Source organism: Rhinopithecus roxellana, chromosome 11 (assembly GCF_007565055.1).
Source record: "Rhinopithecus roxellana isolate Shanxi Qingling chromosome 11, ASM756505v1, whole genome shotgun sequence".
Taxonomy (NCBI): Eukaryota; Metazoa; Chordata; class Mammalia; order Primates; family Cercopithecidae; genus Rhinopithecus; species Rhinopithecus roxellana.
The window spans coordinates 75,495,049-75,520,927 of NC_044559.1; the positions used below are offsets into that span (position 1 = coordinate 75,495,049).

The window sequence follows — 25,879 nt, forward strand, 5'->3', positions numbered from 1 at the left end:
GCAGGGTCTGGGAGCAGAGAGTGACTCCATGGGCAGCCAGGTGGCAGCCCATGTACACTAGGACCCGGGGATGTTCAGGGGACAGAGTGGAGCAGGTGGGTCTTCAGGTCCAGGGGCCTCTGAGACCTCCCAGAGCAAACCTGTCTCCTCTCCTGCAGCGTCATCCGTAGGGAGCACGGAGACCCCCTCATCGAGGAGCTCAATCCTGGGGACGCCTTGGAGCCTGAGGGCCGGGGCACAGGTGAGGGGCACCTGGGGGATCTGGCCTGCACTGCCCCCTTAGCACTGTTCATACCCTGGGACAAGGGCGGGAGGGATGGGGCAGCCAGTCCCACGGCAGAGTCCCTCCTGTTCCTGCCACACTGAGGGCTGAGACTCAAGGGCAGGGGAGAGAGTGGAGATGAGGGAACCCTGGGGATGGCTAGGCAGGAAACAGAGAAGAGGATGGTCCACTCCCCCAATCCCAGGTTGATGGGGGCGGGGGAATGAGAATCTGTGGGTCTGTGGGCAGGAGCTTCTCTGGCCATACCTTGCCAGGTGGGGACGGAAGGAGAGGAGTGAGCCCCTTCTGCTCTCAGGCAGAGGATCTTGCCATCTGACCCTTCCCCTGTTTGCACTCAGCTTGTCAGACAGAGCCCTGGGCCAGGAGTCCCAGAACCCAGCTCTGACATTGCCTCACTTTGTGATCTTGGAAAAGTGGTTTTACCTTTTGGGTCTTGTTCTCCACATTCATAAAATGGGGATAATTATATCTGTCCTCTTCACCTCTTTGGGTTGTAATGACAACCAAAAGGAGCCTGTGTATATGCAAACACTTGATAAATTGACAGAAAAATCTATGCAAATATAACAGGCATGTATTATTCAAACCATAATAGAAAGACCAGAAAGAAGCCTATGTGGTCTGAGTAATTTGCATGCACTGTGTCCATGCAAAGACCGGGGGAAGGAAGGAAATGTCTGTCCCATGAGTCCTATCATGAGTCGGCTGTCAGGAAGGATAGGAGATGGGTGCCGAGCCCCAGCCTTCCTGCCCTGGTGCTGCGCTTTCTCTGACGCCTGCACCCAGGGCTGTGGATACTGCACTTGGTTGGGAACATCTCTCCTCTGTGGGTCTCCTGGATGGTGGCCAGAGGTGAAATCTGCATTGTTTGTAGGGGGTGTGGTGACCGACTTCGACGGAGACGGGATGCTGGACCTCATCTTGTCCCATGGAGAGTCCATGGCTCAGCCGCTGTCCGTCTTCCGGGGCAATCAGGTGTGCTCAGACCTCAGGAGCCACAGATCCCAGCTCTGTGTGCTCTTGGGTACCTTAGGTTGGTGAGGGCAAGGCACTGGGGTGCTGGCTTGGCCAGCATGGCGGGTAATGGAAGCCCCGCGCCCTGGAGGAGGGAGGTAAATTCCCAGCAGCACCAGGAAGCTCAGGAAGGGCTGCCTTGGGAGAAGCCCTTGCCTCTCTGCCTTCCACTGTCATTTCTCTGCCAAACACTGTGCCCTGAGTCCCTTGGCTTTTGTCTCCTGTATCTGCAGTGCCTCTCCTTCATTCAGCCAATCTGTCTTTGCCTCATTCATTTTTCTCGCCGGGCTTCCTCTTCCTCTTTTTCCTCTGCCTGCTTTCCTCTCTTCCTCCTTCTTCTCCCTCTCCCCCTCCCATCCTCCCTGGCTCCCTGCTCTTCCCACCCACCACACTGACGCCCACCAGGTGTCTACCTCTCACTCTCCCTGCAGGGCTTCAACAACAACTGGCTGCGAGTGGTGCCACGCACCCGGTTTGGGGCCTTTGCCAGGGGGGCTAAGGTCGTGCTCTACACCAAGAAGAGCGGGGCCCACCTGAGGATCATCGACGGGGGTTCAGGCTACCTGTGCGAGATGGAGCCTGTGGCACACTTTGGCCTGGGTGAGTAGGGGTCCGGTGGGGGATGGTGAGCTGTTGTCAGGACAGCGGGATGCTGACTGATTCAGGGACTCACAGCCCGAGCATCCTTGGGCACCACTCTACTGTGACAGCCATGGTGGACACCAGCTACTGGGGACAAACCCTGCTCTGAGATGAGCCTGAGCTCAAGAGGAGGCAAGTGGGAAGTGCTGGTTAGATTTTCATGCATCTCGCTTGCAGGAGTCCCCACCCAAGTGCCTCCGTGGAATTAGTTCACCTTGGGGTCAGAGTGTTTAATCCTCCGTTTGTTCAAGGCTGTAGCCTTGTTCAAATGCTGGGCTGCACCAAACGTGTCCAAGCCAGCTGTTTCCCTAGCCTCTTGGGAGCTGGTTCAGTCTTGAACAGAAGGCTTGGGAAACCATGCATTCTCAGTGGGAGTGAAGTCACCCCAAAGGGGAGAGAGTGGGTTCTTGGCAGGGGAAAGGGGATGACAAAATCCTATCTTTTTTTTTTTTTTTTTAATATGTAAAAGCATCAGGGGCCAGGTGCAGTGGCTCATGTCTATAATCCTAATACTTTGGGAGGCTGAGGCAGGTGGATCCCTTGGGCTCAGGAGTTGGAGACCAGCCTGGGCAACATGGCGAAACCTCATCTCTACCAAAAGTACAAAAAAAAAAAATAGCCAGGCATGGTGGCGCATGCCTGTAGTTCCAGCTACCTGGGAGACTGAGGTGGGAGGATCACCTGAGCCCAGGGAAGTAGAGGCTGCAGTGAGCTGTGATTGCACCACTGCACTCCAGCCTAGGCTGGAGTGAGTGAGACTCTGTCTCAAAAAATAAAAAAGCATCAACAAGCATATAGCACATAAACAGATATACAGTATATTGGTGGCATTAATGGAACTATCACCACACAACTGTTAGAACAAAAATTTAAAATAGTGACAATACCAAATGCTGGCAAGGATCCAGGTAGCTTCTAGAAATCAGAGAAACTGGATCTCTCCTACATCCCTGGTGAAAATGTAAAATGGTACAGTTACTCTGGAAAATCTTTTGGCAGTTTATTTTAAGAAAACAAAACAAACCTAAGCAAACAACTGCTACTCTACGACCCAGCTATCATATCCCAAGCCACTTATCTCAGACTAATAAAAACTTATATCCACACAAACATCTTTACATCTGTTCATAGTATCTTTATATTAATAGCCCGGAACTAGAAACAACCTAGGTGTTAATAGTTCGAGCGACTGTGATACAGCCCTTCCATGGAATATTACTCAGCTATGAGAAGAATAAACTATTGATACGTGCAAAAACTGAGTAGATCACTGGGGCACTATGGTGAGTGAGAAAAGGGGAGAAAAGGCTCATCTGCAAAGGTCACGTATGGTAGATTTTTGTTTACATAACATTCTCAAAATGACGAAATTATACAGCGGAAAACAGATTGGTGGTTGGCAGGACTTAGAGATGACGGAAGGGAGAGGAGTGGGTGTGACTATCATCAAGGGCAGCCCGAGGGGATCTTTGTGGTGCCTCTGGCGGATCCCTGGGTAGGGAACCTGCAACCATTGGGTGAAACTGGGTGAAGGGCACAGAGGCGCTTTCTGTACTATCTTTGCAACTTCCTGTGAATCTATAATTATTTTAAAATACAACATTTTAAAATGAACATATGGGGAAATTGGGGAAAAAGTCTAAAGAGTCTTCTGGCAGGGTGAGGGGATTACAATGATGGAAAAAACATTGAGAAACACCAGTAGGAGTAGAGGAGCCCGGAGTGTCTTCACTGAAACACAGTGGTTCAGAAAGTGCTGGAGTCAAACATTCCTAGGTTCAAAATCAGACACCTTCCCCAGGTGTTCGCACCTCATGAGATGTACCATTTTAATATAAAAGGAATAGGCACTATGGTCTCAAATTACTGAATACAAATGTTAATATTATACACACATCATATGTGCAGGAAAAAACTGAAAGGAAATGCAAAAAGTGAGAACAGTGATTCTGTCTGAGTGGCTGGATTAATATAGTAACTCTCACTTATTCCAGACACAGTGCCAAGCACTTCACTCTTATTACTTCATTTAATCCTCATGACTACCTTGTGAGATGAGCAATATTATCCCCATGTTACACATGGGAAAACTGAAGATCAGAACAATTAAGAAACCTGCCAAGGTCACATGATACTATATGGCAGCACTGGGATTCAAACCCAGGCTTCCTTGAGCGTGTGGTTTTTATTTTCTTCCATATGTTTTGTTGTGTGTGTGCGCTCCAGTTTTTATAGGGAACGCATAATATTTATGTGTAGTCTGAAAAATAAGCAATAAATATTTAGGGGACCCAGGGCCTGGTTATATGATCGTTTTATTGGGCTATTTCACCCTGGATAAGTCAGCCTGAGGTTGGAGTGTTTATCACTCCTAAGGCAGCTATGTGCTAAGCTGGCCCTAAAGGCACAAGACACCTTTTAAATACACAGTCCTGTCTTGCAAAGTAGCAGTAGCCGACACTTATCAAGCAATTAGTATGTGCCAGGCACTGGGCTGAGTGGTTTGCCTGTCACTTCATTTGATTTTCACAACTTGAAGAATCAGGTATCGTAACCCACATTTTACAGGTCAGAAAACTGAGACTGAAGTCGAGTAACTTGCCCCAAACCACACCTCCACAGAGTAAGGAGAGCTAGATTTGGACCCCACCTCCCGACGCCACGGTCTGAGTTCCTGACTGTGATTTAACACCTCTAGTAGCTGCTTTGTGCCGCCAGACAAGCGGCAAGGTGACCGCCATGGTATCATAGGTGGCTGTTTATCCAGGCTTCTGGTTGGAAATCAACTCCCCTACTCCATTGTGCCAGTAAGGACATTGAGGCTTACCTTTAAAATCAATGGCAAGGGCAGGATGGGGGCTGAAATTCTCCTTCCCCACATCTCAGGGGCTGCCTCTGCTATTTTAAGAGATGTATTAGGGACCTCACTTGGTCCCTTCTCGGGCCAGAATCTGCCCTGCCAGGAGAATAGATTGCTTTCTTAACTGGCCAGTTCATATGATGGGGAGAAGGGGGCTCAATAGTCCCTTCTGGGCACCTGCTCCCCACACTCAGTATTATGCACACTGCATCTCATTGGGACCTCCGCCTAGTGCCAGTCCTTGCTATTTTGCAAAGCCCTGGGATTTGTTCTTGGTCTGACCTCTGGCTCAAAATGCTCTAAGGGGCCTCCTGGCAGACTCCTCTCTCTATTGACAGGATCCATTCCCAGCGGCACTGGAAGGCAGGCTGCTCTAGGGACAGGCCCCTTGGGTCATGAGGCGCCTCAGCAGATGGCCAACCCAGCCGCCAGGGACACAGTGAGAGGCGGGCAGTTCCATCCCTGCAGCTCCAAGGCCCCTCTGGATCTCTTATGAGTGGAGCTCAGCACTGCTCTTCCTGACTGCTGGGGGAGCTGGCAACGGAGCAGGAGCAAGGGCGCCAGTGGAGAAGGCCAGATGGAGGGAAGGACTGGGAAGAGAGAGAACAGGGGGAGACAGAAAGACAGAGATGGGCCTGTGGAAGACCAAGAGAGGCAGAGACATGGGGAAAGAGGCAGATAAGAAATGTCCCCTGCCCTCCAGGCTGGCAGTGGGCAGAAGGCAGATGGACACAGGACTCTCATGAGAGGCAGATCTGGACACCGCCACACTGGCCCCGTGGCCATGGGAGGACACAGGCGAGAGAAGTCAGTTTTGTTCTGGGCAGCTTCCCAGAGGAAGTGGGACTGGAATTAGGTCTAGAAGGACAGTGGGAGCTTAGAAGGGGTAGGCGAGGGCCTAAGGAGAGCATTCCAGAGGTTGCACTGACTTGGCCAAAGGCCCGGAAGTGGGAAGGTCCAGTCCAAAGAATGGGAATGTTTTGGAAAACTTTTTTTTCTCATTGTAAGAACAATGCATATTGATTATAGGAAAATAAGAAAATTATTTTTAAAAGAAGAAAAATTACTCATCATTTCACCACTGTTTGGAATATTAAGGAAAAAGTAAATGTTTCTTCCTTCACCTTCCCTCAATATCATTTGATTCATTTAGTGACTACATATTTACTGAGCACCTACTGTGTGCCAAACACAAAACTGAAGATCCTTGCCACAAGCCATCCTATGTTCCAATAGAAGGAACTTATGTACATAATACACATAGTAAATAGGTAAATAAATAGAATGTTAGAAGATATAATGGGCTATGAAAAAAGAAAATGCAGCCGAGTGCAGTGGCTCTCGCCTGTAATCCCAGCACTTTGGGAGGCCAAGGCGGGCAGATCACCTGAGGTCGGGAGTTCGAGACCAGCCTGACCAACATGGAGAAACCCCGTCTCTAGTAGAAATACAAAATTAGCTGGGCATAGTGGTGCATGCCTGTAATCCCAGCTACTCGGGAGGCTGAGGCAGGAGAATCGCTTGAACCCAGGAGGCAGAGGTTACGGTGAGCCAAGACTGTGCCATTGCACTCCAGTCTAGGCAACAAGAGCGAAACTCCATCTCAAAAAAAAAAAAGAAAAGAAAAGAAAATGCAGAACAGAGGAATGGATTAGGAGTGCAGAGGGGAAAGGGCAAGGAGTAGTTTTCCAGCACAGGGGTCTGGGTTGGACAGGTCATGCTTGTGATGTGCTTTTATTACATGTCATATACACAGGAATACACAGACACGTATTTCTTGGCAATTTTTAAAATCAAGAGAATACTTTCCACTTGTTTCTGTAAGTTGCTTTTTTCCCCTCTTAACCATATGTCCAAGGCCAGGTGCAGCGGCTCATACCTGTAATCCTAGTGCTTTGGGAAGCCAAGGAGGGAGGATTTCTTGAGGCTAGGAGATCAAGACCAGCCTAGGCAACATGGTGAGACCCCCTCTCTACAAAAATTAGCCCAGTGTGGTGGTGCAAGCCTATAGTCCCAGCTACTCAGGAGGATGAGGCAGGAAGATCGCTCAAAGCCAGGAGTTTGAGGCTGCGGTGAGCTATGATCACAACACTGTACTCCAGCTTGGGTAACAGAGTGAGAGCCTGTTATATACACATGTGAGTGTGTGTGTGCATGAGTGTGTGTACACATCCTGGACAGCATGCCAAGTCTGTGCATATCTGTTGTTTCCTTTCAGGGCTGTGGAGTATTTCACTGTGAGGCAACACTCACACTCACCACCTATTTACCTCGTACCCTCTAGATGGACAGTTAGATTGTTTCCAGTTCTGAGCAGTTGGGGTGAGAAGTGGGGATGTCTACAACATGAATCTGAGAAAGGCCTGCCTTGAGGTCCCCTATGACTGAGGAGTAGAGGAGAGGAGCCAGCGGGAAGCTCCCCTGCCGGCACTCACAAGACTTCAACTCACCTGCCCCCAGGGCCCCTGCCCCCTTCCTGCCTCCATGAGTCGTGCGCTGCCTCCTCCTGATTTTGCAGCAAGGTGCGGTGTGCATGTGTGGGTACATGGATGTGTATGTGAGTGTGCACACGTGTGCCTCTCCCAGACAGCCTCAGCCTTGCCCCATGCACATCGTGTCTGCTCCCACTGGAGCACACCCAGAGAACGCAGGCCCTCACCTGTACTCCCCACCTCCGTCCACAGGCAATGAGTGTCAGAATGGGGGGTTCCCAGAGGGCCCGCTGTGTTGTGCAGAGCTCTCACAGCGACATCTTGCTGTGGGGTCCCTTCTCAGTGGACCCTGCCTTGCTCAGTGGAGCCCCCCACCAAGTTCCACAGTCCCTCTCCACCCCGGCCTTTCCCTGCTGCTCCTCACCTCCTGCTGAAAATAAGTGTTTCTGCTTATAGCCCTTGTCGAGGGCTCCCCCACCACCAACCTGGTTGCTCGGAACCCAGCCCCAAGCCCCACATGCCCACCCTCCTCTTCCCAACTGGTAGCGGGCCGAGGCAGCTCACTCCCAAACCCAGAAAATAAAAACAACACCAATCATCTATTTGCCTCTGCCAGCTCCACTGGGAGTCACCGGCTCAGGCAGCCACCCCCACCATTCTCCCTCCCCTCTTCCCCCTCCCCCACAACCGGCATTGCCGATGCCCCAGCCCCACCCACACATGCCACCGTCCTTTCAGCTAATTGCTTGCAGGTGACTCAGAGCTGCCTCTCCGCGCTGGCTGATGCTCATTTAGGGAAGGGAAATTCAGTGGCCCACATAAAAATTGCTTTATTAAAGTGCAAAAATATTCTACCAACTGTATTCCCACCATCTGTTTTGTTTGTAATTCTTCTGAAAAGTGCAATTCTCTCTGCCTCCTTGGCCTCTGTCCTTTAAAAGCTGCCAGAGGTGACTCACTGCTGCTCCTGACCTCATGTCTCTGCTGGTTAATGGGGGGCGCTCCTCTGCTCAGCCCTCCCCTACACACAGGCCTGGCAGGACTGGCCGGCTTCAAGGCTGCTGGTGTGCGGTATCTGGGAGCCAGTTCCCCTCGGCCATGCAGCCCGCCCCGGGAAGACTTAAGATGTTATGCAGATTGCCTGGGCAGAGGGATGAGCTGCGCCTAAGGACAGGAGACTGGTTTCCGGTAGTAGCTCAGACACTTGCAAGTCACTTCACCTTGTCAAGCCTCAATGTCGACATCTGGAGAATGGGGATAAAATACCCACCTCGTAAGTGTGAAGGCTCTGAAGCCCCTCCCCAGCCTCCTCTGATACACATTCCCACCTGATACACATTCTGACACTCTCCCGCTCTGAACTTCTTCCTGACCTTCAGCTACAACTTACCCTTTGATGCCGCTGTACCTTTGCCCACACTGTATCCTTTCCCTGGAATGCTCCTTCCTTGCCTTCTCCGCCTCACAAACTCTTACTCCTCCTGCAATGCCCAAATGAAATGACCCACCTCTCTCACCACATGGTAGCACTGCTGTTGTGGCACTTTCCCAGCTTATAATATAATCACTTGCATTCGTTGCTCCCATGGGAATCATGAGAATGGGGCCTGGGTCTGTCTCATTCTCTGTTGAATCCCAAATCCCTGCACAAAGCTTGGTATATGGTGGCTGCTGGGCGTGGGATAGGGTGGGCAGTGTAACAGGGGCACAGTAGAACCGGCTCTGGGATCTGTCGGACCTCTGCTGGGCAACTGGGCGATTCACTGCACCTCTCCATGGCTCCGCCTTCTCGTCTCTAAGACAGAAATGATAACACTGGCACCTTCCTCGTGGAGATGTAAAGTTTCAATGCGTTAGCATCATAAAGCAGTTGGTACAGCTTGGAGCATGTTGTCAGTGTTCACTGTTGTTACCAACACCAGAAAGCCCTTTGGAAACTGTAGGGAGACCCATGTCCAAGAGCTGATGGTGCCAGGGACGCTGAGGTGAATGATTAACGGCGGGGCAGGACTCCTGCTCCAGGATAGAAAGGCTCTGCTTCCCAGGAGTGGTAAGGCTGTCAGCCAGCACCCCCATCTTATAGTTGAAGAAACTGAGGCCCAGAGAGGATGCCCAAGTTAGCAAAAAACAGCAGCAGAGGAGGGAGTCCTGCTGGTTGTGCTTTCTGAGGTCTGCTTATCTCATAGTCCCAGGCCCCCTGCACCACGTCTGGGTCTGGAGGAAGCTGCTGAAGTAGAACTCAAAACTAACTCCCGTTGGGCGTGGTGGCTCACACCTGTAATCCCAGCACTTTGGGAGGCCGAGGCGGGTGGATCACCTGAGGTCGGGAGTTCGAGACCAGACTGACCAACATGGAGAAACCCTGTCTCTACTAAAAATACAAAATTAGCCAGGCATGGTGGCGCATACCTGTAATCCCAGCTACTTGGGAAGGCTGAGGCAGGAGAATTGTTTGAACCTGGGAGGTGGAGGTTGTGGTGAACTGAGATCCCGCCACTGCACTCCAGCCTGGGCAACAAGAGCAAAACTCCATCTCAAAATAAAAACAGAAAACAAAACAAAAAAAAAAAACTAAGTGCGGCAAGTACCACAAGCAAATCTGTGACTGTCTGTGAATATTCCGTGACTCTTTTGAGTCCTTTGTGGCCCTTCAGTCAGGCTGGAAAACATATTCATGTAGTTGTTCTGCAGTCTTAGGTAAGAAACATTTGCTGTTCTTTGTCTCCTTTTAACGGCAAATATTTACCTTTTATATGTGCCACTTAATTTGGGAACTGCACACCCTGAAAATGCCAAATCTCTCGCGCCTCAAGATTCTACTTCAAATTAGAAAAGAAAAAAAAAATCTGGCCAGGTGTGATGGGTCACGCTTGTAATCCCAACACTGAGGTGGGTGGATCACTTGAGGTCAGGAGTTTGAGACCAGCCTGGCCAACATGGCGAAACCCCGTCTGTACTAAAAATACAAAAATTAGCCAGGTGCGGTGGTACATGCCTGTAATCCCAGCTACTCAGGAGGCTGAGGCAGGAGAATCGCTTAAACCTGGGAGGGGAAGGTTGCAGTGAGCTGAGATCCCACCACCGCACTCCAGCCTGGGTGACAGAGTGAGACACCATCTGGAAAAAAAAAAAAGAAAGAAAGAAAGAAAAGAAAATCTGTAGTTGGCACTCCCCAGTCCCATTTTTTACCCCTCTTCTGCAGAAGGGATTCTTGTAGATTGAGGGATTGATGAGAAATAATTCCTTGCTTGATAAAGCAAAACCCGGAACAGTAAGGTTGGACCCGGAAGGAGAGGATTTCTCTACGCAAAGAGCAACTGAGCTGTGTGGGAGAGGAACTCAGTGTGTGAGGACGAGCCTCTGTCTCCGAGCGCCTCTGTGGCTGCTGCCTGCTGTGCCCATGAGGGCAGGGGCTGCTTCTCCATGGACACTTCAGAGCGTAGCTCTGGCCCTGGCCCTCATAGACTCACAGCATGGCAGCAGCAAGGCTGGGACGTTCCAGTGAGACTCCCCTGGAGGCCAGGGTGGGAGAGCAAAAGGAGACCAAACATGGGAAGGATCTAGAAGCTGGGGGTTTGTGGCTCGCAAGGCGTAACTCCCTCTGGAACCCCCTCATCATGGGCCCTCCCCCCAGCACCTAGCTCCCTTCCTCCATGCCCCACAGTGGTCTCTACCAGAAGTCTACACAGAGATTCTCCTCCAAGTCTGCATGTGGCCTCCAAACACCCTTATCTAAAATATGGAAACCCCCTTTATACATCAAGATATTTTGCCAACTACCGTCCACCCCATAGTAGCTATCATTGTAAAATTCGTTGGTGGATAGCAATGACCAAAAGTGAATATACATTCAACAGCAATTTTAAGTTTAATTTGTTTTCTAACACTATCTACATATGTTAGGAAAAATAATAGTGCATATATGTGGGTGATATATTATTTAACCCAGGAATGGTGTTTGGGGGAGTGTGTTGCTTTCGAGGCCCCCTGCAGGACCCCATGTCCCCACATCTGCTCAGCCCTGATGGGTGATAGAGTGGGCTGTGCGCTCCCCCTGTCTGTGCTGGGCACAGCAATCCTTCCCAGGGGCTGACCTGAGAGCAGCCTCTACCGGAAAGTGAGGCCCACCCCCGCCTCCTCCCCACCCCCATCCATCACCATTAGCCTGACCTTGCCACAGTGGCAGGCCTGTTTCCTTATGCGGGGAGCTGGGGCTGGCTTTGACGGTGCCTAAACATCTGACAAATCTTTCCAGTCTGCTTTCCACCAATGATGTAGCATGTTGCTTTAGGGGTGTGTGCAAATGGATTCACTGTGAATATCTCTGAGCTTCCCAACATCTTCTGTAAGCATCTTAGATTTGTAGAATGGTCTTTCTCCCCTGTCCTCCACCTGCCAGCTGTTTATCACTCCATCTTTCTAAGTTGTTGTTTGTTTGTTTTTGTTTTTGTTGTTGTTTTTTGTTTTTTTCAGAAGCAGGGTCTCACTATGTTGCCCAGGCTGGCCTTGAAGTCCTGGGCTCAGGCGATCCTTCTGCCTCATCCTCCTGAGTAGCTGGGATTCCAGGCATGAGCCACCATGCCCAGCTCTTTTTCCAAGTTTTTATGTGGAGCTCAGTGCAAATGCCCCCTCCCTAAGAGGCTGCCCCTGACCACCTGACTAGACAAGGCCCTGGCAACCCCCAGCTCCTCCTTACCTACTTGCCCTACTTTTGTCAATATCTGACATGATTTATTTGTTCATGTGTTTGCTTGTCTCCCCAATTGGAGCAGGAACTCCACGAGAACAGGGGCATCCCCAGTGACAAGAGAGAGCCTGGCCCTTAGCGGAGCTCAATAAATAGAAATACAAGAAGCATTCCTGGGATGACAAAGCCAGTTAGCTGCAAAGCTGGGATTTGTCCCCAGGTCTCCCACCCACTTCCCGCCATGCCCTTTCCAACATACCAGGTAAGGGGTAGAGCCAAGATTTGAACCCCAGACTCCAAAGACAACCTGCTTATCACAGGCCTTACCGTGTCCTCTAGTACAGCCTCCTGATGCTTAGCCTCTCCGCTAGAACGTGAGTTCGAGAGCTGCACCATCCAACATGACAGCCACCAGCCATGTGTGGCTATTAAATTTAAATTAATTAGAGCTAAATAAAATTAAAAATTCACCTCCTCAGTCACACAAGTCCCACTTCAAGTGCTCAACAGCCACATGTGACCAGTGGCTACTGTACTGGACGGCACAGATGCAGAACATTTCTGTCCTTGCAGACAGACAGGTATATTGGACAGCATTGTTCCAGAGAGGAGGGACCTCAAATCTGTCTCGTTCACCATTTCCTTAGCACTTAGAACAGTGCTCAATTCATGCTTTTATTCAATGGATGAATTCATTGATGCTGATGCTTCCTCTGAGAGCCTCCTGCTCTCCTCTGCTGCTGATGCTCTCTCCTTCCATCCCTCAGGGAAGGATGAAGCCAGCAGTGTGGAGGTGACATGGCCAGATGGCAAGATGGTGAGCCGGAACGTGGCCAGCGGGGAGATGAACTCGGTGCTGGAGATCCCCTACCCCCGGGATGAGGACACACTTCAGAACCCAGCCCCACTGGAGGTGGGCAGAGGCATCTGGGCCTCATAGCCAGAAAAGTGGGCACCACCCACAACCCCATGGGCTGAAGCTGGGTTCCCGGGAATCTGCAAACTCAGCCTCTAGAGTGATGGAAATCTTGGCAAAGCGAAGGCCTCATACTGATTCCTCCATTTGTAGTTTGCACAACACTATCACACCCACATCTTTTCTGCTCCTCAAAGAATCCCTGCTGTATTGGCAGGGCAAGCATTTTTGCACCAGTTTTACAGAGGAAGAAAACCGAAGTTAAGAGAGGAAACCCACCAAGGCCCACCTAGGCTGCACAGTCAGTTGTGAGCAGAGTTAAAAAATGACCCCAGGTCTCCTGCTGCCCTCCTGGTTCTTTCCAAGTCTCTGACAAGACCTCCTGTTGCCCTAGGATGGTGCTCAGAGCCTGCAGCAGGGCTTCTGGGGTCTCTTTGAGGAGCAGCTCTGGACCCATGTCAGCAGTGTCATTCCAACTCTGATGGGGTTCACTTGGTGGCGAGTAACAGTAACTCATTGAAACTCACACAAATAAAGGGGACTTATAAGGAGGATCACTCACAAAACTCAGGGAAGCTCAGGATAAGTGGAAACTGGCAGCTTGATGGCCTCAGCCCTAGGAGCTCAAGGACCTTTGTCAGTGCACTGGCTTTGGGAGGAGAGGGGCCCCTCTTTCCCAACAATCCCCATACACCCACCTCATTCATCAGTATGGTAGATTGACATTTTGTGTCATGTGTGTTACATTTTTAGTCCCCGGCCCCACCCCAGGCTGCTGTCTCTGAGACCCCCATATGGGCATGGTAGAGCCTCCACAGCCTGGCAGGACCAGCTCCGAACTCTCAAGTCTTGAGTCCATTTGTTCAAATTCTTGCTGCAAAGCCTTGAGTCTTCCCTCCTGCTAGGATGTCCGCCCATCAGCCCTGGCCAGAGAGATGGAACACAGGCATGGCTGCAGGCACCCACCCATGTGAGGGGGAGGTTCTTGGAGAAGTGCGTGTCGGCAGTGAGCAGACACTTCAAAAAGCATCTCCCAGCCCTCATTACTCTTTGCCCTGACAGACCCAACTTCAGCCTCAAGGCTATGCTACAGGAGGGACAGGTTCTGCTAGGCATCCCATCTCAGGCACGTGGATCCCCTGCACAGGGAAATGAGCAAGAGTCTGAACTGTATCCATTCGTGGCCTCCCTGCCAGGCTTCTGTTCTCAGCACAAAGGAAGGGTCTTACAAGGGAGGGGGCTCCCCCCAGGCCCAGAGCATGCCTCACACTGTGGTTAGGGCGACAGCTGCTCTGTGGCCATGACTACGAGGGAACCTGGGATGGGACCTTCTCAACTCACTCATGTCTCTGCTTCTGCCCACCTTGCAGTGCGGCCAAGGATTCTCCCAGCAGGAAAATGGCCATTGCATGGGTGAGTTGCCTTCAGTCACCAGGGCATGGGGCGGAGGCTGTAATCTCCCTGGGGAATGCCCGCCTGACTCATGGCAAGGTCCAGGGTGCAAGCAAGGGGTAGAAAGGAGGACAGGGGAGGGTGTTGTTTGTCCTGGGACTCCATATGCCAAGACAACCACCACATGACTCACCAGAGTGGGAGTGATATTAATGACCCACAGGCTGAATCACTACAGTTCTGGGAACTGGCAGCATTTCCCTGCCATGAGTACCGAGAAAGTGCACATGGGAAGGAGACACACCACCACCCTGGCACAGGGGGAATAGCCACATGCCATGGCCAGCAAGTCCATGTGGAGCAGCAAGCAAGGGGACTGGCAGGCAAGGGTGGGCATTGCCAAGGCATTGGGGCAAAATAGTGTATGGAGTGTGGTCACATTGTGGAAGGGAGACTGCAGCCTGGTGCAGTACTCGGACAGGCAGGTAGCTGCAGCACTACCAGGATGGCAGCTCCTTGAGGGTCCAAGAACCTTCTGAAAGTCCCCAAAGGCCTGGAATGGGAAGGGGCAGCCTAGAAGTTCAGTGTCCAGGAGACTTTCCATCCCAGTGACCAGCAATGAGGGATCAGGCCAAGGATCCCTCCTTCCTTGAACCCTCATCCAGCATTCTTCCCAAGTCTACTCTGCAGCCGCTCATTAGCCCTTTGCTACTGAGATACAGGAGTAAACAAGACAGATACCACTCTCAGGAGCTAAAAGCCAATGGAGAGCCACACAAGTAAACAGCTGACAACCACACAGTGTGATCAGGGCCCAGATGGGGGAGGGCAGGGGCTTGGAGACTACAAAGCAGGGGCCCTAAACCAGCATAGGGAGGGTCCTAGAAGGTGCCCTAGAGAAAGTGAGGTCCAAGCCTGGGCCCTGAGGAATGAGGAGGAGTTTGGCAGTCACAGAGAGGGGAGACAGGGTTCTGGTGGCGGGCACTGCCTGGACAAAGGAGCACAGGTTGGGAGGCGAAGGAGCAGTGGTGCCAAGGGTGGCTGGACGAGGAAATGACTCCCCTGTGCTCTCCATATCCCCACCTGGCCCCACTCCAAACACACAGTGCAGGTGCACAGAAATTCCAGTCTCTTCTCTGCCTGCTGGAAGGACCCTTTGAGATCAGCCTCCTCTTCCTTTTCATCACCCAACAGGCAGTTATGTGCCTCATACAGAGCAAGTGTCATGCTGGGAGCCGGGGATGTAGGCCAAGTGCCACGCCCACCCCAGCCTCCACAAGAGGGGCATCCATTCTAGTAGAGGGAGACAGACCACACAGCTGGACAAGATGATTTCAGAACCCTCTGAGCAAGGTGCTCCCTGGAGACTATTCCAGACAGAGTGGTCAGGGAGGGCCTCGGGAGAAAGACTTTGAACTGAGACCTGAAGGATGAGAAGGAGCCAGGCCCAGAAAGGGCTGAGGGAAAGGCAGGAGTGAAAAGCAGGAGGCAAGACAAAGGCTTCATGTGTCGAAGGAGAAGGAGGGAGGCCAGTATGGCCTGGAGATGATGGAGAGTCCATAAGGGCCCTGTAGGGAGTCTGAATTTTGCTCTTAGGGGCCTTAGAAGCTAAACTAGAGAGTGATATGATGTGATTCATGTTTTTAAAGGCTCACTTCAGCTGCTGAATTGCAGAGTGAATTGAAGGGAAGAGGGGAAGCCAGGTATTCTGTGAGGAGGCAGCTGCAGAAGTCCAGGCAAGAGGTCATGATGGCAGGAAATTGGGTGGTGGCAGAGGAATGAGAAAGAGGTGACAGAGAGAGGTGGACTGGTGGACTGTGGGGAAGAGTGGACAGGCTCTGCTGTGAAATTGCACAGGGCGCAAGAAAGGCGGAGCAATCGGGGTCGCTCTGATTGCTCCTTGAGCAGCTGATAGATGATGGGGGTAATGATTGAGCTAGAGAAGACAGAATAGAGGGCAAGAGAGGTTTAAGGGCAGGGCAGAATCTGGAGTTCTATTTTGGACATATTAAGCACGAGGTACATCTTAGACATCCAAGCGGAGCTGTCAAGTAGGTCATGGGTTATTGTATTCGTGAGTCTGGAGCTACAGGAAGAGGCTGCGACTGGAGATAGAACTTTTGGAATCATCCATGCATGAAGAGATCACCTAGAACGATTGTGGTAGATAGAAGAGAGGACCCACGACCAAGCCTGAGTGCCCCCCAGCATATAGAGACCAAGTACAGGAGGAGCCAGCCAAGGGAATTGAAGCAGGGAAACTGGAGCTCTGCGAGGAAGGCACTTTCCCAAAGCCAGATAATGTATGGGCAGGCAGAGCCTGGGCTGGGACTTGCTGCCCCACACCTTCATGGTGAGTTGTTCCCCTCGCCTTGCAGACACCAATGAATGCATCCAGTTCCCATTCGTGTGCCCTCGAGACAAGCCCGTATGTGTCAACACCTATGGAAGCTACAGGTGCCGGACCAACAAGAGGTGCAGTCGGGGCTACGAGCCCAACGAGGATGGCACAGCCTGTGTGGGTGAGTGGGGCCCCAGCCATAGTCCAGTAGCAAAGGGAAGTTGCCTTCCATTGGGGAGCTCTGGGTAGGCCCCCAGATCAAGGTCCCCAACCCCTTCCTTCTCCTGGCTGGATAGAGTCTCCTTTGACCCACATTGGGTCTCCAGGGAAGACCATGACAGAGGCTTGGAGAAGCCCCATCACTTCTACCATCACCTGAAGGGCCAGGGGATGCTGTGTCCTGGCCTGAGGCTATCATTCTTCTTACCTTTCCTAAAACAACTGTTCCTACCTTGAGGTCAGCCCATATTTTCATAGCTGGGATATAAACTAACTCCTACTACTCATCTTTGGCTGAATTTCTAAACTGGTAATTTCTTCTTCCCAAACTCCTTCCTCCACCCCCACCCCGTCCCCACCCCCTTTCTCTTTTTCCCATTTTCTATCTCCCTGTCCTGTCCGTTTTGCAGCTCAAGTGGCCTTTTTAGGTGGGTATTCTTCCGCCGCCTTTAGAATCTCTGAGCCTCTCTCTCGGGCCTCATATCTTTCTCTAGGCCTTGGACTTTGCCTTCAGTTATATGCACTTTAAATCCCATCAATAAAGGAAAAAACAAAACAAAACTAACAGCCTTTGTGGAAAACTAAATCTCTCTCCTGCTGCCTGTCTCTCTCTCCACACCCAGTAGATTCTGCTGCGTGCTCCCTCTGAATGGACAACAGAGGTGGCCATCTTTGAAAAGGGAAGGTTGGGATACTGACACAACCTTAGTTGTTTGTGAAGACTTTCTTTGCATGTTTTCTGAGAAAACAGAAAGGAAAGTCTCCCCATTACCCCATCCAGCCTCCCTCACTCCTTCAGAAGAATCAAGATAGTCTTGTACCCTCCAGTGTCTCGTGAGCTCCTTATTTTGCCCTTAACAAAGATGGCTCTCAGGTGGTTGCTTGCTGGTTGATCTGATAATGTACCATGTGCCTGCTGATTTGGCCTGTGCTGTTTCTGCTTTTTGCCCCTGATTTCCTGTGCTAGAGAAAGCCTTATTGGTGTTGGTGGTGGTGATGGGAAGGAAAAGGGTGGTCCTTGGGGACTCTTGATAAAAATGTTATCATTTGAACTTGCTAAGCCTTCCAGCCTCTTTTATGAAGAAATTATGCCAATAAACTCTCTACTAGATATTAGTGCCAAGCTGGTGATAAAAAGGGTCTGGGGCAAGTAGAACTGATTGGAATGCTGAATTAGGAGCAGCCCTTCCACCATGGGATGCTTTGAAAGCAGATCATAACACAAAGCAGGTATCACCCTCAGGCACTAGCACTGGCTGGTTGTGTATAACACTGTTCACATTTGGGGGACCAGGGTTTGGGCCAAGTGAAGGATGTGTGATGAATGAGGGGCAGAAATGGAGTGTGTACTCTGGGCCTTTTACCTACAGGAAGTCACTTCTCCATGCTGGGCCTCAGTTTCCCTAATGTAGATGATAAGAGAGTTGGGCTGGTATATCCCTAAGGGCCTTTCCTTTCTAAGACTCCTCAATGTCTGGCTGGACATAGGCATGGCTCATCTCAGTTTACTCTGATTTCTAGAAAGAACCTTGCTGCTTAGTCTCTGCAATCTGCTTGGAAAATAGAACACTCCTGTAGCCAGAACACCCTTTGGGAATGATGTAACACCATAGAATATGCTCACGACCAGCCTCGGTAGTGAAGGCTTGTTGTAAAACATAGATCTATTCTTCATAGGGAAAAAAAGTCATCCCAGGATATAATAAAATTACACTTAAGAATACAGGAACCCTTTAAAAAACATATTTAACAAACAAACAAACAAAAAAACCCTGCCATTTTCTGATATCATAGTAATACTCCTAATAAATCACAAAATATTAATTCCTTGTAGCTAGTGCTGTTTTTACACTCAGAACAGGAGCGTAAATGAAAAGTTTTTAAATGAAAACAGCTACAATTTCTCTGAAAAGCAGACACCAACTTAAAAATCATTCCACTTCTAGAAAGCCCATTCCTGTGTATTGACATAGAATTAAAGATCTGAATGGGCTCCAGAGATGAGGCTCAGAGAGCTGAAGTGTTCAAGGTCACTGTGCCCAAGGTCATGGAGCCCACTGCTCCCCAGGCCAGGGCTGGAGCCCTTTCCCACCACACCATCTTGTCAGAGGGGTAACAGGCAGCTCTGTCACTGTTCAGACTATTCCTTAGTCCTTCTGGAAGCTGCTGCTGCCTTTTAAAAAATGAACAAAGTGTATCTAAGATAGCAAGATAAGTAAAACCCAAAACCCACGGAGGAATGGTTCCAAATGCAGTGGTAAATGACAAGATAACAGTGCCCATTGACTGTCCGTACACAACAGCACAAGAAATAAGGGACAAGACAACTACAGAGACAGCCTGCCAAGGACATTGGGGGTTCAGGGTGACAGCAGACTTCAGATGATGCCTTATAAGTGATAATCATGAATGCCTTTACATTGAGTTTTATATAACAGGGTATGTCTGTGTCATGTGACCGTGTTGGGTGAGTGGGGTCCAGTGAGTTGCAAAGAGGAGTTCTAAGTTCCCACAGCTGATAAGAGCACCACTACAGCACTCAGACTCCAGGATAAGACTTCCATTTGATTCATTCATGAGTTCAACAAATACGGATTGAGCACCTACAATGTGCCAAATATTTGGCTAGGCTCTAGGCATACAATGGTAAGTGAAGGTAACAGTGGTAAATGAAAGTAATATTTGTTGATCCCCTACTACGTGCAGGTGCTGAGCTAGGCTCTAGGCACACAATGGTAAGTGAAAGTAATATTTGTTGAGCCCCTACTATGTGCCCAGTACTGAGCTAGGCTCTAGGCGTAAGATGGTAAGTGAAAGTAATATTCGTTGAGCACCTATTTTTTTTTTTTTTTTTTTTTTTTTGAGACGGAGTCTCGCTCTGTCGCCCAGGCTGGAGTGCAGTGGCCGGATCTCAGCTCACTGCAAGCTCTGCCTCCCTGGTTTACGCCATTCTCTCGCCTCAGCCTCCCGAGTAGCTGGGACTACAGGCGCCCGCCACATCGCCCAGCTAATTTTTTGTATTTTTTTAGTAGAGACGGGGTTTCACCGTGTTAGCCAGGATGGTCTTGATCTCCTGACCTCGTGATCCACCCGTCTCGGCCTCCCAAAGTGCTGGGATTACAGGCTTGAGCCACCGCGCCCGGCCTCGTTGAGCACCTATTATGTGCCAGGTACTGAGCTAGGCTCTAGGTATGTAATGGTAAGTGAAGGTAATGTGGTTGCCACCCCTACACTGCCTTCCCTCCAGCCAGATAGAGGAGCCAAGTGCATGGGATAGAAGTGGGACACCAAAGGGCTTTCTAAAACGTCAAACTGAATTCTCAGGTTGCTATACCAGAAAGCAAGCTCTCTGCATTCATTCATTTACATATTCATTCAGGAAGCATTTACTGAGAATATCTTGTATGACAAGCACTAGGTTCCTCCCATGAGGAATGTGATAGGGACCCTCTAATGAGGTGGACAAATCCTCTGCCCCCAAGATGCTTGTGTTGCAAGAGATACAAGGCTGAAAGATACAGAGGACAGGTGGATAGTGAACCCACTCAACGTTACCTGCTCCCCACCGCCAAAAAAAAAAAATACAGAGCTTCTCCTCATTGACGTAGTAGTACAGGCTTTTTGAGCAGGTGCCTCAAATTCAATGCATCTACTGGTCTGTGCTATACCAGGCACAGATTTGTGGGTGCAAAGCCACCCCCAAGCTACCCAGGCTCAGCATTCCCGTTCCCCTCTTTCTTCTAATCCCTTTCTCTGAGACCTGTAGGAGCCCAAACCGTTCCGTCCCCTCCTGTGCACATAAGTCTGTCTTTTCCTTGTCCCGTAGCCCCACCCGGGCTCCTGACATCTTTGTTGGCTTGTGCTACACTTTAATTTGTAACAAAAATAGCAAATGCCTTTAGGGGCAGTCAAGTAATGAAATGGACCCGGAAGGGATTATGCAAATGGAGGAGCTGGTGCCCCACCTGCCTGCACCAGGCAGCCGCAACTCACTCCAGCGGGAAGGTGGGCCACTGCTGCCACAACTCCCCATTTTTCAAGAGAAACCAAATAATAAGAATAATACCATTTTTATTCTGCTCAAGAACTCCCTCTTCACAGGCATGTACACCTTAAAATGACAATAATAGCTTACATTTAGTGGGCTCGACGTGTCTGGGTTGAATCTAAAGTCTTCACAATAATCAACTCGTCTAATCCTCACAATAATCTCAAGAGGAAGGTGCTGTAATTATCCCAGGTTTACAGATAAGCTAAATGGTTTGTGCAGGGTCACATAGCCCAGACAGATGAAGGCAGGATTGGATCCCAGGAGTCTGGCTGTCTGCTGGCACTCTCAACTACCACTCCCTTCTTCATTTGGGATGGTGAATTGGTTTAAGCAAAAGCCACAGTCACTCATGCTGCCCAGGATCAAGAGCAAGATTGGGAAGGGGAAAATGGAGCCCCTGGAGGCCCAGTGATCTGAAACAGTCCTCCCCACGGTCACGTTCAAGTCTACAAGAAGAGGTGGCAGTGCTCGCTCATGTCGAGAGTACCCTCGCCAGGCGGGCTCGGTCAGCCTTCGCTGAGGCAGAATGGTAAACCATCCACCAGGCCTCTTCAAGCATCTACATGGTTGCCAACCCTACTCTGGGAAGGTGCCATTCTGAGGGCCAGGAGTTTGATTACACGTCACTCTGGCTGCTATGGCCCCCTCCTAGGGTCTGGGCATCACACCCAGACCAGTGCCACTGGACCTCAGCCCAAGCAGGAACTCCGCTCCAGACTCCAAGAGCCCCATGGAGACAGGAAGATGAGCATTTCATTTTTGCAGGGAGCCAGCTAACTTCTTCCAACAGATTCCAGGCTGATACCTCCACCCAGACTTCCAGCCCAGAAGGCAAACCGAGCCCCTCCCTGCCTCCCTGTCCCCAAGGCCAGCCTTCTCTGAGGCCAGAATCCCAGCCACAGGGGCCAGGAACCTGCCAGGCGTTGCTGTTGTGTCTTCGTAGCAACAGGCACATCCTGGAAGGAAGGCAAAAGAACATGGGCTGGTTAACACCACAGATGATGCCAACCCCTCCCACGGTGACTTGTCCTCCAAGGAACTACTGTTGACAGTGAAGTGGTCAAAAAATAGGCCACCAGAGGGAAAATGAGATGCAAGAGAGAAGAAAAACATCCTCCAGGAAAGCAGCTAACATTTATGCAATGCCTGCCATATGCCAAGAACTTTACATCCATGTCTCCATGAATCCTCACACCCATCCCAGAATATAAACGTTATTAGTCTATTTTATTACCCAAGAAACTGAGGCTCAGAAACAGTAAATTATGCAAAGTCATATAGCTAGCTAAAGTGGCAAGAGCTGTAATTCAAACTCATGACTGGCTCCAAAACCTGGGTTCTTAAGCCTTATGCTGTGTAATCTCTAGGTAACTGACACTGAGGAAGTTATTTAACCAGTTGTTCATGTGATGTACAGTGACTGAACACCTACTGTGTGCTGGGTGTTGTTCTAGTGGCTTGGGATATATATCTGTGAACAACACTGACAAAGGTCCCTTCCCTAGCAAGACGTGGCAGGCACTAAACAATACCCAGAATAAGGAAAGTCTGTAGCGTGTTGGAGCATGATACATGCTATGGTGGGCTGGAGAAGAGTAACATCAAGGCCATCTGGGAGGGCCAGGATGGAGGTGGAATGCCATTTTTAATAGCGGGGTGAGGGTGGCGCTCCCTGAGAAAGAGGCATTGAGCAAAGACTTAAAGTAGGTAAAGTGTCACTGAACCTCAGTTTTCCCATCTGCAAGATGGGGATAATACCTCATGAAGTTATTATATTAGACTTGACATGGTGCCTGGCACATAGAAAGTCCCCAACAAATTAGAGATATAATTATTATTAAGTAGCCATGTTCAGGATGGAGCCCCGGGCCCATTCAGTGCCAAAGCTCCTCTGCTTCCTGGTGCACCCTGCTGCCACCCGGGACACCTGTGATGGGAGAGATGGGGAGGATGGGGCCACCTCCAGGGAACTGACAGATTCACCAGAAAAAGATGGCAAATGACCATAAGGGGCAGAGCCAACCTTCCAGGGGCCTGGGCTGGGCTGTGTTCAGCTGAATTCTCATGTGGTGCCATTCCCAGAGAGAATAGTCATAAAACAAGGTGAACTGAGCTGGGCGGGCATGGCATGGACTGTGCCACACAGAGCAGAGGTCACCGGGAGCTAGTGAGCTGGCCTGGGAATTTGGCCCTCAACAATCACAGAATCCTACAGCTTTAAATCCAGGAACAGCTGAGAAGTCATCTAGTCCCATCCTCTCCTTTTCAGACATGGAAACCAAGGCCCAAAAAGGAGCTACGACTTTCCCAAGGCATCTGCGCCCCCGTCTGGTCTCTTTCCCTGCCCGGCTGCCGGCTGCTCCTCAAAAGAGCTCAGCCCCAGGCTGCTCCCAGCACCCTTCTCCAGAAAGCTCCACGTGTTCCAGAAGCCCAAGTATATGAACAAGTTCAAGAATAAGAGAGGCAGGGCTTGTCCTTCCTGCTCTGCTGACATGGAAACTGAGTCAGGATACGTGCCCATCAAGTAACAGAAGAACCACACTTGGACCTTAGAACTCAGCTGGGATTGGCCGGGCAGGGTGGCTCAAGCCTGTAATCCCAGCACTTTGGGAGGCCGAGACGGGCGGATCACGAGGTCAGGAGATCGAGACCATCCTGGCTAACACGGTGAAACCCCGTCTCTACTTAAAAAATACAAAAACAAAAACTAGCCGGGCGAGGTGGCGGGCGCCTGTAGTCCCAGCTACTCGGGAGGCTGAGGCGAGAGAATGGCGTAAACCCGGGAGGCGGAGCTTGCAGTGAGCTGAGATCCGGCCATTGCACTCCAGCCCCGGCGACAGAGCGAGCCTCCGTCTCAAAAAAAAAAAAAAAAAAAAAAGAACTCAGCTGGGATTAAATACAGATCTGAATGGACGTCCCGAATGCAGAGACGAGCCTGCTCAGCTGTGAGGAGGGAGGCAGGGTCAGGAGAAGGGTGCGGCAGATGAAGAATCTGTATCACCCATTCCCAGAATGTCCCGCCCAGAACCTCATGCCCTCTGCCTGCCTGCCAGCAGGAAAGCAGTCTGGGGCCAGAATAACTCCGCTAAAGGTAGCTGGTTCTCGTTCTTCATGGCCAGCCCCAGAGCAGCCAGGAAGGATCTCATCCCCTAGAGTCATTAAAGCACCCTCCCCACAAATCTAAGGATTAACTTCCCTCCCTCCACCCCAGACCTGGCTGTAGAGCCCCTGGAATAGGAGAAAAGCACATCCTCGTTCCCCAACTGCTTGTGGGGACCATGGCAGAAGGACAAGTTTAGGCCAAAGGAAGGAAAGTGAGCCAGACATACACCCTCTCTGCAGTTCAGGTCCCCAGACTCAAGGTTGAGAGCCCTCGAAGGCTGACACAGAGGAAAGAGAGGGAGAAGGAAGCCTGGGGATGCCCTCAGGGCACCTAGTCATTGGAAAGTCTCCGGCGCCTCTTCCCACTGCAGAAGGGGTCTCGCATGTGCCAAAATGCCATGTTTTTTCTTAGAGCGGAGCACAAATCCTATGGCCCTCCCCTCTCCCTTTCACCTGTCCTTAAAATTTTCCCTTCACACTGAAACTCTGGGATCAAATGGACTTGAAGGCCAGACCCTCCACCCAGGCATTCGGAAGTGGCCTCAAGAAGTTTTTCCATCTCTGAGCCTCAGTTTTTTCATCCACACAATGGAGGCAGTGATAAAATCCTCAGAGTTGTTGTGAGGCTTCATTGAGCCTGTAAGGTACTTGCTGCAGTGCCTGACTGATGAAATGCAGATATTGTCATAAAATCTGTACCAGGACCTTTAACCTCCTGGTTTCACTTCCAGCAATGCCTGACTTTACAACAATCCATAAGCCATTAGCTGGGACAATATTAGACTATAAGGTTTCTTCCCAACAAGACACATCCATCACTCAGAGTTACAAATGTGGAGTTCATGTAGGGACTGGGATAACACAGCATCTTCCCTTTGAAGAGCTCCAGCCCTGTATTAGGTCTGCACTGGGGAGCCCAGGGGCGATCGGTACCCATCCATTCACCTGCCTCTCCAGGGTCTGCCAGCATCCATCTCAAGCCAGGCAGGCCTCTCGCTCATCTCTCATCTATCCGTCATCTCTCTACACCCATCTTCTCTGTATCCATTCACTTAGCCAGCCAGCCAGCCCGCCAGCCAGCGATTCACTCACAGTAATTCACTCTCTAGGGCCTGAGGCCCAGATCTCTCAGGTAAAGCATTCAGGACCAGAAGGATTTCCCCACCTCGAAATGGTGTTTGGGGAGCATCAGGCAGGGCCGACTGGGGTGGGACACACGCTTCCTCCCCTCCTCTCCCAGGATAACTAGAGGTCATGAGCAGAGTCACAATGTCACAGCCAGGGCAACATCACTGAGAGTTGCTGCCCAGCTCAGGGGGTGGCCTGGGGTCACTGCATCCACCCTTTAACTGAGTTATAAGGTGAACACTTGCAGGTGAATTGTATCCTTCAGTGACCACTGCCTGCCTGCATGGTTCTGAGCTGCTTCTCAGTGGCACATTGCCCCACAGGTCTGCAGATGACACATCTGTATATGCTTGCCTCTTCCTGCCAGCCTGAGATGGGCAGAATCTTCCATTCACCTGGCCAGGGCCAGGCCCTGTGACAAGCACTTAGGACCGGGAGAGGTGAGAGTGAGGGTGGGGGAGTGAGTAAGGCAGGCTCCCTGCCCTTGAGAAGTGTACTGATTAATTGCGGGCAGCAGGGAAAAGGACCCTCGCCATCTCTGAGGTCTTGTAAGCTGTATGTAAGCTTGTGTGTAACATTTCCCCCTTCTTGGGGACTCACTCAGCACTGTTCTCAGGTGGTAGCTGGTTCCCAATCACTTTTCCATTACAGAAATCAATAACTTGAATTACTCTAAAATAACTAGCACCTTCATGCCCCTGCAAAGCTAATTTTTCTGGGGATACATTTGCCCACGAGTTTCTCTCTGGTCTGGAATCTGTCTTCTATCTTTATGAGTCAATCCAGGTAGAACAGTCTCTCATCTCCCACAT

General features: G+C 50.5%; 1 protein-coding gene across 1 annotated transcript in view; it reads left to right on the forward strand.

Moving 5' to 3' along the window:
• The window catches only part of CRTAC1 (cartilage acidic protein 1), a 165,071-nt gene that overhangs the window by 132,502 nt on the left and 6,690 nt on the right, over positions 1–25,879 (forward strand). Inside the window, exons 9-14 of the mRNA XM_030941278.1 lie at positions 159–241; positions 1,158–1,258; positions 1,729–1,897; positions 12,686–12,831; positions 14,205–14,247; positions 16,605–16,748. Of these exons, the coding sequence (XP_030797138.1) occupies positions 159–241; positions 1,158–1,258; positions 1,729–1,897; positions 12,686–12,831; positions 14,205–14,247; positions 16,605–16,748 (686 nt within the window). The remainder of the gene's footprint in view (positions 1–158; positions 242–1,157; positions 1,259–1,728; positions 1,898–12,685; positions 12,832–14,204; positions 14,248–16,604; positions 16,749–25,879) is intronic.